The 12,263-nt window shown below is 39.2% G+C and overlaps 1 protein-coding gene across 7 annotated transcripts in view; it reads left to right on the plus strand.

Moving 5' to 3' along the window:
• Window positions 1-12,263, plus strand: part of IGLON5 (IgLON family member 5) — a 637,667-nt gene that overhangs the window by 492,521 nt on the left and 132,883 nt on the right. For all 7 annotated transcript variants that reach the window (XM_033964041.1, XM_033964043.1, XM_033964038.1 and 4 more), the window contains one exon: window positions 10,311-10,430. In XM_033964041.1, coding sequence (XP_033819932.1) covers window positions 10,311-10,430 — 120 coding nt within the window. The remainder of the gene's footprint in view (window positions 1-10,310; window positions 10,431-12,263) is intronic.

Below are 12,263 nucleotides of genomic sequence, written 5' to 3' on the forward strand. Positions count from 1 at the left end.
TTTCTCATAGAAAAAGAGAATACTTTGGCAAGAAAAATGACATAAGAATAGCCTTACTGGGTCAGACCAATGGTCCAGTAAGCCCAGTAGCCCGTTCTTACAGTGGCCAATCCAGGTTCCTAGTACCTGGCCCAAATCCAAAGAGTAGCAACATTCCATGCTACCAATCCAGGACAAGCAGTGGCTTCCCCCATGCCTTTCTCAATAACAGACTATGGACTTTTCCTCCAGGAAATTGTCAAAACCTTTCTTAAAACCTGTAATGCTATCTGCTCTTACCACAACCTCTGGCAATGCGTTCCAGAGCTTAACTATTCTCTGAGTGAAAAAAAATTTCCTCCTGTTGATTTTAAAAGTATTTTCCTGTAACTTCATCGAGTGTCCCCTAGTCTTTGTAATTTTTGATGGAGTGAAAAATCGATCCACTTGTATCCGTTCTACTCCACTCATGATTTTGTAGACTTCAATTATATCTCTCCTCAGCTGTCTCTGTTCCAAGCTGAAGATCCCTAACTTTTTTAGTCTTTCCTCATTCGAGAGGAGTTCCATCCCCTTTATCATCTCTGTCGCTCTTCTTTGAACCTTTTCTAGTGCCACTATATCTTTCTTGAGATGAGACCAGAATTGAACGTAATAGTCCAGGTGAGGTTGCACCATGAAGTGATACAGAGGCACTATAACATTCTTAGTCTTGTAAACCATCCCTTTTTAAATAATTCCTAGCATGTTGTTTGCCTTTTTAGCTGCCGCCACACATTGGGTGGAAGGTTTCATTGTATTGTCTACAATGACACCCAGATCCTTTTCTTGGGTGCTAACCCCCAAGGTGGACCCTAGCATCCGTTAACTGTGATTTGGGTTATTCTTCCCAATGTGTATCACTTTGCATTTGTCCACATTAAATTTCATCTGCCATTTGGACGCCCAGTCTTCCAGTTTCCTAAGGTCTGCCTGCAATTTTTCACAATCCTCATGCATTTTAACAACTTTGAACATTTTAGAGTCATCTGCAAATTTAATCACCTCACTTATCATTGCAATTTCCAGATCATTTATAAATAAGTTAAATAGTACCAATCCCAGTATAGATACCTACGGCACTCCACTGTTTACTCTCCTCCATTGAGAAAAATACCATTTAGCCCTACCCTCTGTTTTCTATCCAATAATTAATTCCTAATCCACAACTGAACTTTGCCACCTATCCATGACACTTTAATTTTCTCAGGAGCCTCTCATGAGGAACTTTGTCAAAAGCTTTCTGAAAAACTAGATACACTACATCAACCAGCTCACCTTTATCCACATGTTTATTCATACCTTCAAAGAAGTCAAGTAGATTGGTGAGGCAAGATCTCCCTCGCCTGAACCTATGCTGACTCTGTTTCATTAAATCATGTTTGTCTACGTGTTGCACAATTTTATTTTGTATAATTGTTTCCACCATTTTGCCCGGCAAGGAAGTCAGGCTTACCAATATGCAATTTCCTGGATCTCCCCTGGAACCCTTTTTAAGAATTGGCGTAACATTGTCCACCCGCCAATCTTCAGGTACTATAGATGATTTTAGTGACAGGTTACAGATCACTAACAGCAGGACAGCAATTTTATGGTTGAGTTCTTTTGGCACCCTGGGATGTATACCATCCAGTCCAGGTGATTTATCACTTTAATTTGTCAATTTAGCTTAGTAAATCTTCGAGATTCACTGAGATTCACCCTTGAAAACCATTTCCTGTTCAGGTAGATCTTTTAAAGACCAAAGCAAAGAATTCATTGGATGGACCATTCGGGTCTTTATCTGCCGTCATCTACTATGTTACTATGTTACTCTCCGCTATGGCCTTATCCTCCCTGAGCGCCCCTTTTGCTCATTGATCATTCAATGGTTCCATGGATTCCCTCACAGGTTTTCTACTTCTGATGTACCTAAAAAAAATTGTTATGAGTCTTTGCATATTTTGCAAGTTTATCTTCATATTGTTTCTTAATCAGTGCTTTGCATCTAAATTACCAGTGCTTGTATCTCTTCTTATTTTCTTTATTTTGATCCTTTTTCCATTCTTTAAAGGATTTTTTGGGGCTCTGATAGAACAGGGGTAGGCAATTCCGGTCTTCGAGAGCCGGAGCCAGGTCAGGTTTTCAGGATATCCACAATGAATATGTATGAGATAGATTTGCATGCACTGCCTCCTTGAGATGCAAATCTATCCCATGCATATTTATTGTGGATATCCTGAAAACCTGACCTGGCTCCGGCTGTCGAGGACCGGAATTGCCTACCCCCATCTAGAAGAACGTATTAGCGAGGGAGGAACATGAGCAATTCACCTAGCAATGCGAGCATATTATATAATACTCTCAGATGTGCCCACTTATGCCTGTCAATCACCTGGTATAAGTGACTGTGACTACTGTTAGCCAGGGGTGTAGCCAACAGTTCATTTTGAAGGAATTCTCAAAAATGGACTGGGTGGGTCCTGATATTCTTCCCTCCCCCTCCTTGCAGCCTCAGGAGCCCTTCCCAATAAAATATTACCTTTGCTGGTGGGGATGCCAAGCTCTGCCTACTGAAGATGTATCATGCCCAGGTCACAGCTGTAGCAGCACTTACTTCAAGTTTCAAGTTTATTAAAAATTTGTTTGACCGCTTAATCCAACTTCTAAGCGGTTAACATAATAAAATTACACAAAAATAAATTGAACATATTAAAACAGGGGAGACAAATGACTTACTCAAAACATACTGCAACAGTAGGGCAGATGGGGAGGAACTACAATAAGTATAGGATAGATAAGTCATAAGGCTAAAACAGTAGGTTAGGTAAAAAATTGAAAAGAAAGAAGAGTGGCAATTTAACAAAAGGCGTCTTGGAATAGAAATGTTTTTAGTGCTATTTTAAATTGTTTTATATCTAATTCATTGCGGAGATTTATAGGCAGTAAATTCCAAAGTGAAGGGGCAGTGACAGCAAAGTTGGTACGTAAAGTATTTATTGATTTTAATGATGGTATAACTAAACGATTTTGAGAAGTGGAACGTAGGGATTTAGTTGTTACATATGGGATTAAAAGATTGTTAATGAAATCAGGTTGGTTATTCATTTTAGTGGTAAATGTTAAAAATATAATTTTATAATTGATTCTGTATTCGATTGGCAGCCAATGAGCATCAACTAAAAGTGGGGTGACATGATCATATTTCTTTGCCCCGCTAATGATTTTAATAGCGGTATTTTGAATGATCTGTAATCGCCTGATCTCCTTTTTTGTGATTCCCTTATAGAGGGCATTACAGTAATCTAAACACGAAATAACCAATGAATGAATTAAAGTTTTCAATGCGGCAGCTTCCAGCAAATTAGAAAGGGAACGAATCATTCTTAATCTATAAAAACATTTCTGGACGACTGTACTGATATGGGAATGATATGAAAATTTGCTGTCTAGAGTAGCGCCTAAAAGTTTTAAAGTTGAAACAGTTTTAATGGGAGTAGATTCAAATTTCAATGGAGCCTGAAGTGTTGTACCTTCTTTTAATGGAAAGATGATTAGTTTGGTTTTATTGATATTCAATGAAAGTTTATTGACGTCCAACCATGATTTAATTTTTTCCAATTTTTGATTAATAAGGGCAATTTCTTCCTTATTATTTAAGTCGATAGAATGGAGAAGTTGGACATCATCCGCGTAGGCAAATGTAGAGAAACCAATAGATTGTGAAACTGTCAGAAGAGGCGATAAAAAAATGTTGAAAAGTAAAGGAGATAGTATAGATCCTGCGGGATTCCGTATTTGCAAGACATGTATTCAGATGAGGTGTTATTGAAAACTACTTTAGAAGATCTATCTTTGAAATAAGATGTGAACCAATTCAAAACCTGATCAGAAACACCAATTTCCTGGAGCCTTTTTAAAAGTAGGTAATGATCTATGGTGTCAAATGCTGATGAAAGGTAAAACAGATCGATGATGATCGAGATGGTAAAGTATTTTGGTGATGAGTCCTAACAGGGAATATTCAGTTGAATGACAATGACGGAAGCCGGTTTGATTAGGGTGAAGAACATTGGTTTTCTCAACGAAATCCGAAAGTTGTCGGAAAACTATTTTTTCTGTTAGTTTGGCCATGAATGGTATATTTGCTATGGGGCGATAATTGTAAAGTTCTAGTGTGCTAATGGCTTTGTCTTTTATAATTGGATAAATAATTGATTGTTTCCAGGTTTTGGGTAAAGATCCGGAGGACAGACTTGAGTTAACTAACTCCTTGATAAATGGTCCAAAGATAGAAAAAAATTTTTTTTTTTATTATTATTTATTTATTATTTTCAACTTAAATTTCAAGTATTACACTTGTACAGAAAGCAAGAATAGGATAGATATCAAATACAAAGCAATATAAATCTTAAATTAAACAAATATACTATTTATGCTCAAGTCCACAATTAAGATCCAAGAATTATTGAAAATTGGCGAAATTATCTAAAAAGAAAATTGTAAAAGAAGCTGAGAACTATAGCACTGAGATGAGGTCACAATATCCTAAATATAGGGCTCAAAGATTGTTAACATTCAGGCGAGACATAGCCACGAAATTTGTCAATTGTGATGGTTCAAAAAACACATATTTAAGAGTACGGTGATATACAATACATTTACACGGATGTCTCAAATAAAAGGTTGCTCCCAAAGATAAAACCCCAGGTTTCAAAAGAAGAAATTCACGGCGACGCCTTTGCGTCTCCCGTGCCAAATCTGGGAACATTTGTATTTTATAACCAAGAAAGCTTTTTTGTCTATTTTTAAAGAAAAGTTTTAACAACCAAGTTTTATCAATTGACAAAGCTAAAGTAATAATCATGGTGGCTGGTGATGCTAGATCCTTCTCAGATGTTTCTAAAATCTGTGATATATTTGGAAGTTCTTGATCTGAAGGTTTTTCTTTTAGTTGTTGATTTTGTTCTTTATCAGGCAAATAATAAACCCGTGAAAATGGTGGTAATGAATCTTCGGGTATCTCTAAGTTCTCTACTAGATATCTCTTTAGCATTTCTCTAGGTGTTACTAACTCAAGTCTTGGAAAGTTAATCAACCTTAAGTTATTACTGCGTGAATTATTCTCAAGCATTTCAGTCTTCTTCCTTAGGTTAATATTATCTTTAACTAATGCCTCTTGAACTTGTTTCAGTGATACAATTTCTTTTTCCATTTTTAGAACAGATAAATTAGAAGTATTTGTTTCTTTTCTTAAATCCTTCAATTCTTTATCATGTTCCTTAATTTTCCCTTCAATTTGTTGAAGTGTAGGAGTAATTTTTTTAACAAAACCAGCCAATAAGTCCCAGATAGAGTCTAAAGTCACTTCTGCAGGTTTAATCAATTCAATTGAGGTTTGTGTAAATGTAGAGTGCTCACCGTTCTGAAATCCTTCGGGGGGTGTCTTCAGCTCTTCCCCCTCATGTTGAGATGATATTCCCCCAGGTACCTCCATAGGGGCCCTGGAAAAGTGGGCCCCAGTCTCCAAACTCTCCAGTAAATCTTCCCTTGCCTCTGGAGAGGAAAAAACCAGTGAATCCGGGGTTTCCCCGCCCCTGGGAGAGCTGGTCGTCTGGGGTTGCGGGGGCGGTGCCCTAACGTCGGGGCTCAGTGTGGTGTCGGGCCCAGGAACATCCACGTTGGTTTCGCCTCCCTGTGTTGTCTGCGGGCCGCCATCCGACGTTACTGCGACCTCCTGCATGCGCCGCAGTAAATCCTGAATATTCCCGAGACCCGGGGCTCCAGGACGCCGCGAGGCAGAAGCGGCACTCCGGCCCCGTCTCTTCGGCATCGCGGTAAGTAATTACCGTTAAGGAAATTGAAAGAAGCACAATCCTGGGACACGCAGCTCAGCGCGTCCTGTCTCAGATCGCCATCTTGGATCAGTCCCATCGAAAAAAAATTTTTTAATAGGAAAGGAGGAATTACTTCATTACTGGTTCCTTTTATATTAAGTGTGTTAATACATGGGTGTGCTTTGGCTACTAATTCTAGTTCTCCAGTGCATGCTCGGTTAGTCCTGAACTGAGTATACACGAGAGAGCTGACGCGCACCTATAGTGAATTAAATGCTGTTACTAGCACAACTCAGATTTGAGATATCTTTGGCTGGTGGGGCTTGTAATCCCCATCAGCCATGAGAGCATAAGGGTCTTGAGCCAAAGGTGAGGGAGCCCAGGTCCCCTAGGCCCACTGTGGCTATGCCACTGGTGTTAGCCTTTCTAAAATTAGGCACCATTTTATAGAATTGCCACCTACGTGTATACTTGCAAAGACCACCTATGCTCCACCCAAACTTCATCTGTGGACATATGTACCGGTAAAATACACAAAGAAAAACAAGAGAGGCGACCCCTTTGTTTCCTCTCCTTCCCCCTCTATCCCCCTCCTTTTCTCTCCCCCCCCCCTTTCTTCTTAAGATGAGATATGTTTGCTTTGTTCATAATTGCTTTATTCCTTAGCATATGAAATCTTTTAAGTTTTGCTTTTAGTTTGTTGTTTTTTTTAAAATGATGTCTCATTTCTTTAATATTTTATGATTTTTAATTTTGTGATTATATATATGGTTTTTATGGCTTATGAAATATTTTATTTTTGTAGACCCCTGAGGCAGGCCATACGGCTGAAACATGTTCGTGTCAGGTTTTGAATGAATAAAAGGATTGAGCATAACAGGTTGCTTCATGTGTTTTTCTTTGGTCTAACTTGAGGAGGTAGCATCTCCTGTTTGGGTGTACCGGTAAAATACAAAACAAAGAAAAATGGGGAGACCCAATGATCCACAGTGAAAACAATTCACCGATGAAAATAAAAAACTGTGGATATAGATGTTCTGGAGATAATTTATTATACACTGACATTTAAAAACATGAAAATTCAATTTAAAAAGTACAATGATAAAAAATAGAGTGGTAAAACATCCAACCGGACCCTACACGGTCCATGTTTCGGTGAACATGCCTTCCTCAGGGGTCCAATTGTTTGCAAATTCACATATAAAGAATTAGTGAATTAGTGAAGACTGAAAACAGTCTATTGTCTTTAAACATGTGAGCAAAGAACACCGCAGACAAGCTGAAGTGGCAAAAAAACCGCTATATCAACATGCAGTCTTTAAGGTAATTTATATGCATATGTGACTCAAACATATGAAAATGACTTTAAAATTACCAAAATGGAAGCACACAAAACCACACGATGTTCCCATGGAAACATAGATCAGTGAAGAAACAAGTGGGAAAATACACAAACTTTTATTGAAAGCGGGGATTCAGTTCTATCAATATAAATGAAGGATTCAACGCTGCAGGCAATTCGGTACAGAAACCTGTACCTTCTTCAGGAGTCTGTGACCACTCGGCAGGAGATTTTTCCAGTAAACTTGTTTCTTCTCAGATTTATAAAATTACCCTCACAAAGTGCCTTTTCTGTGGGCAGACACTGGAAGTAAAACATGATATATTTGTTGGCAGAATATAGGCAATTATATTGCTGGCAGTGATCAATTTTGAAATACTGTAAAATGTACCACCCTCTACATCTACTCCAACTTCGGTGAGAAGATTGCTTGGTGTGACGGTGCAGCTTTCCTATCATATTACACTTCCGCTTCCGTATTTGCGAATTCCGTATCTATGGATTTGGTTATTCGCGATTTTTGACCAAAAAATAAATTTTAATTTTTCAGGCTTTTTTTAGCCCTGTAAGCCCCTCCCTCTTAAGCCTTACCTGGTGGTCTAGCAGGTTTTCAGGCAGAAGCGATCTTCCCACGCTCCTGCTCCATGCAGATAACTCACAGGAAATGGCTCAAGTGACTACGGGAGCTCAAGGCAGCCATTTCCTGTGAGCAATCTGCACGGGGCAGGAGTGTGGGAAGATTGTTTCTGCCTGAAAACCCACTAGACCACCAGGTAAGACTTAAGGGGGGGCTTACAGGGCTAAAAATAGCCATGGGAAGCCAGGGATAAGGGCAGAACCGACCCGAATATTATTCATGGTTTTTCCATATTTGCAGGCCGGCTCTGCCCCTAACCCCTGCGAATATGGAGGGGGAAGTGTAATTTGGAGTTCTTTTGTTTAGTCTGTGAACAGCTTAGTTCTGCATTGTTCAGTTTTAGCAAGTTTAAAATAAACAAATAAAGAAGGAAGCAAGTTCAATAAAGCTCCAAGCCAGAACCCTGGCCTGACCTAGCAGAAAAATACCAGGTCACAGGTCTTGCAAATCAGTTAGGCCAGCCACTGAAGCATTACATTAGAGCAGTATCTTTCAAACTGTGTGCCACGGCACAGTGGTGTGTTCCGAAGAGATTCCAGGTGTGCCCTGAGAGAGTCCAGAATTTTACTTTATATTTTTTTTTTAAATCCCTTCATAAGTATACACTAGCATATATAACATGTATGTTGCGTACACAAAAATCTGTCAGTATTATAAGTGTCTGTGTGCATAAGGATTCAGCCATCCAGACAAGCATCATTCTTTGATGTGATTAGTCCTTGAAAACTAACAGCAAGCCATTTTAGTTTTATTTTTTATGCAGTAGTTATCCTAACTTGAGGAAAAAAGCAATCAAGGCTTTGTTACCATTAGGATCTTCTTGTCTTTGCGAACTTGGAATTTCAGATGTGACAGAAATTAAATTGAAAAAAAAAAAAGAGAATGGCTGCAGATGGGGGATGACGAAATGTATGTTTATTTGCCGACTATCGAGCCGTGTTTTGAGCTAATTTGCACTCCAAAACAAGCATATCCATCGCATTGATTAGCAATTTTATCAACTTTAGTTTCACTGTTGTTACAATTACCCATACATAGCTTAAAAAACTTTAAATAAATAACTCTCAAATTTAATTTTTGTGGTTTTTGCAATTTTATAATTTCAGTTATAATGTGCTGTGGAAAACATTTGCTCTGTTTAGTGTGCCAGAGCTAAAAAAAAGTTTGAGAGACACCGCATTACAGTATATTTCTAGGGAATACTGTGCTTCTGGGGGTACACCATCGTCTTGTGGCTTCTTCAGAAATACACTGTAGTGTGGTGCACTAAGTGGAGTGGACTATTGCAATTCTCTTTATTTGGGAGTTACTAAAGTGAAGATGAGGGCGCTGCAGATGTTAATTAGCTCTGCTGCAAGATTGATTACTGGGGGCGGAGTTTCAAGAATGACTCATATAACTCCAGTGTTGAAACAATTGCATTGGTTACCTATGCAGCAGAGAGTACAGTTTAAGATTCATTCAATCATACAGCAAATCTTATACACTTCTCCCTCTGTATCTGCGGTTTCCGTATCTGCGGATTCGCTTATTTGCGATTTTTTGGCTGCTGACTCCGCCCCCTAATTTTCATGACTGAACCCGGCGTTTTACATTGGAAATCGCTGCTCCCAGTGGTTCATGGAGGAAATCGCTGCTCCCGGCGTTGTACGGAGCAAATTGCAGGTCGGGTTATTCACGGTTTATTATCTTTTTCAGGTCTATTTTACCGAAAAACCACGAATAACATGCAAAAAGTTATTTGCGGTTTTTCGGTATTCACGGCTATGTTCTGCCCATATCCCCCGCGAATTCGGAGGGAGAAGTGTATCACGTTTCTCCAATGGCACTAAAGGGGTTTTTTGAAATCTATCAACCCAGAAAATGTTTGAGATCTGAAAATAGTATAAAACTGAGTTTGGAAGGTAAGATGTTAGTCTCTCATGTTAAGATTGGGGCAACAATGCTGTCTGTAGCTGGCGCCAAGCTCTGGAATGCGCTGCCTGGTATCCTGCGATTCTGTGATGGGAGACTGAACTTTAAGAAAATGTTGAAAACGTAATTATTTGTCAATGCCTTCCTGTGCTAACGCTATTCTCTGTTAATGCCTTCCTGTCCTGTAAATGCTTTTGTGGGATTTTGTGTTTCCATCTTATAGGATGAACTTAAAAGAAGATTTTTAATATTGATATCGTTAGTTAATGGCTTTTTGTGTTTGTCTTGTTGAAACATGTTTAGCATTTCTTAAATATGGATGTATGTAATTTTGTAAACCGCATAGTTTTTATGCGGTATATACATTTTTAAATAAATAAATAACTCCCCTGAGTGTCCCAGTGAGAATCTAATTAGGGTCTAAAACCCATCTCCAAATGAAGATGTCCTTCCTTCATGTATTCCAGATCTGTGGGTAAAGGCAACATGCATACTCAGCGCTATAGAAATGATAAATCGTAGTGGTAATAGTGCATAATAGCATAGATACAAAATACTTATGAACCTCTGCTCTCCTTCTCAGTTCCAGCCAGGATCGTAAACATTTCTAACAGCGTATCAGTGAATGAGGGCAGCAATGTCAACCTCCAGTGTCTCGCCGTGGGCAAGCCTGAGCCGAATGTGGTCTGGAGACAGGTGAAAGGTGTGCAACCATCTTTGTAACTCTATCCTGCATATCTCTTTAATCTCATTTCTGCAACAGCTACAGTGAGAGAAGGTGCTCATAATCCTATTGCTGTATGAGGTAGTGTTCCAAAAACTGGTCCTAGTACCCCTTCCTCCTCCCCCCCCCCAGCCAGTCTGGTTTTCAAGATAATCACAATGAATATGCACAGGATATGCACAGGCATGTAAATCTAGGTCATGCATATTCATTGTGGTTATCCTAAAAACCAGACTAGCTAGAGAGTACTCCAGGACCGGCTTCTGAAACACTGCAGTGAGGAACTACAGTATTTCTGTAATCCATTCCTGTCTCATCTCTAGAGCCCAGCCCCTGTATAAATCATAATGAGGGACTGCGATCATCTTCTGCCCCTGTGGAAGCTGAGGTATTATAAGGTATTATGCCTGTCGTTCACCTGGGGTGACTGCGTCTAATGTTAGCCAGATATCTTCACACTGAATTTCTGCACTGAAATGGAATTTTTGAAATTTATCCACCATCCCCCAAATTCTGTATATGGCATCTTAACATGTGCTCGCAAATACAGTTATAGTTACAGTTATTTACAGTTGTTATTAATATACCGCCATTTTTAACAAAAAATCAAAGCAGTGTACAATAAAGCAGTGTAAAATAAATAAAATTGGTGCACACAGCCGATATATGCACACAAGTTGATTAATTGGCCAAATCAATGCTAATAATTGGCAATTAGCACCTCATAATCAATTTTAATTGGCACTAATTAAAAGTTATGTGCACCACTTGGAAAGTGCTGTGCACAAATTTGAAAAGGGGGCATGGCCAGGGGGTGGGTAATGGAGTTCCTAAAAGTTATACACATTAGGCAGGATTCACTAAAATCCCGAAATCTATCAGCTTCGTGTCCTATCCGTTTCCGAGTCATTGTAGGCGATCGATTCAGTAAAGCTTGTCCATGTAAATGATCCAATCGTAAACACGCCGCTATTAGCACTGAAACATCGATCGATGCACGTGCGCAATTTATCCTTGTTAGTTTTGAAGCTCATAACACTTATGCTAGCTCATTAGGACGCGACAATCCAGCTGGAAGGAAGGGGGGAGGGATAGCTGGCCCATAAAAGTTTTATTTGATTTTGGATTTTTTTTGTTATTTGGCATTGATATTTGAAATGTACAATGTGCAAGGAGAGCACGAGGTTAATCCATGATTTTCTCGCCATGCGCATTACAAATCTGAGATTCACTCCCACGCCCACTATGCGCATTCAAAAAAAAGAAATAAAAATATTTCTAACGATTATGTACATGAACGTTTACATATATTTAAAAGTTTTGTTATATTTAGGATTTTTGGAGGGGTAGATATATATTTTTGATGGGGTTCTTAACATGCACGTGTCAGTTGCTAGGCAGAAATAGTCGGCGAGGATGTAAATGACTGGTCCTCAGCAGTCGTAACTTTTTGGAACGGAAAGGCCAGTCAGTTTGGACGAAATGGTTTCATGAATCGACGCGTTAAGAAATTTACATGCCTTTTTACTCATTTGCATGCACAGATCTGATAGGGTGCAGATGAGGTCTGGAGGAAGGTTAGTGAATCGAGCCAGAGTCAAAAAGTGAGCGCAAACCGAGCGGTACACAATCGGTTTGCTTAGTGAATCTAGCCCATTGTTATAGAATATGCCCAATCTAGGCACAACTTACGTGTAGGCATTTAAGCCTGGTTTTAGCTGGTCTAAATGGGTGCACCTAAAAGTTTTGTGACGTTCTGGTGCTTAGCACGATTCTATAAAAGGTATATGCTAAGCGCCATTCTAGTTAGCA

This window comes from Geotrypetes seraphini, chromosome 11 (assembly GCF_902459505.1).
Source record: "Geotrypetes seraphini chromosome 11, aGeoSer1.1, whole genome shotgun sequence".
Classification (NCBI taxonomy): Eukaryota; Metazoa; Chordata; class Amphibia; order Gymnophiona; family Dermophiidae; genus Geotrypetes; species Geotrypetes seraphini.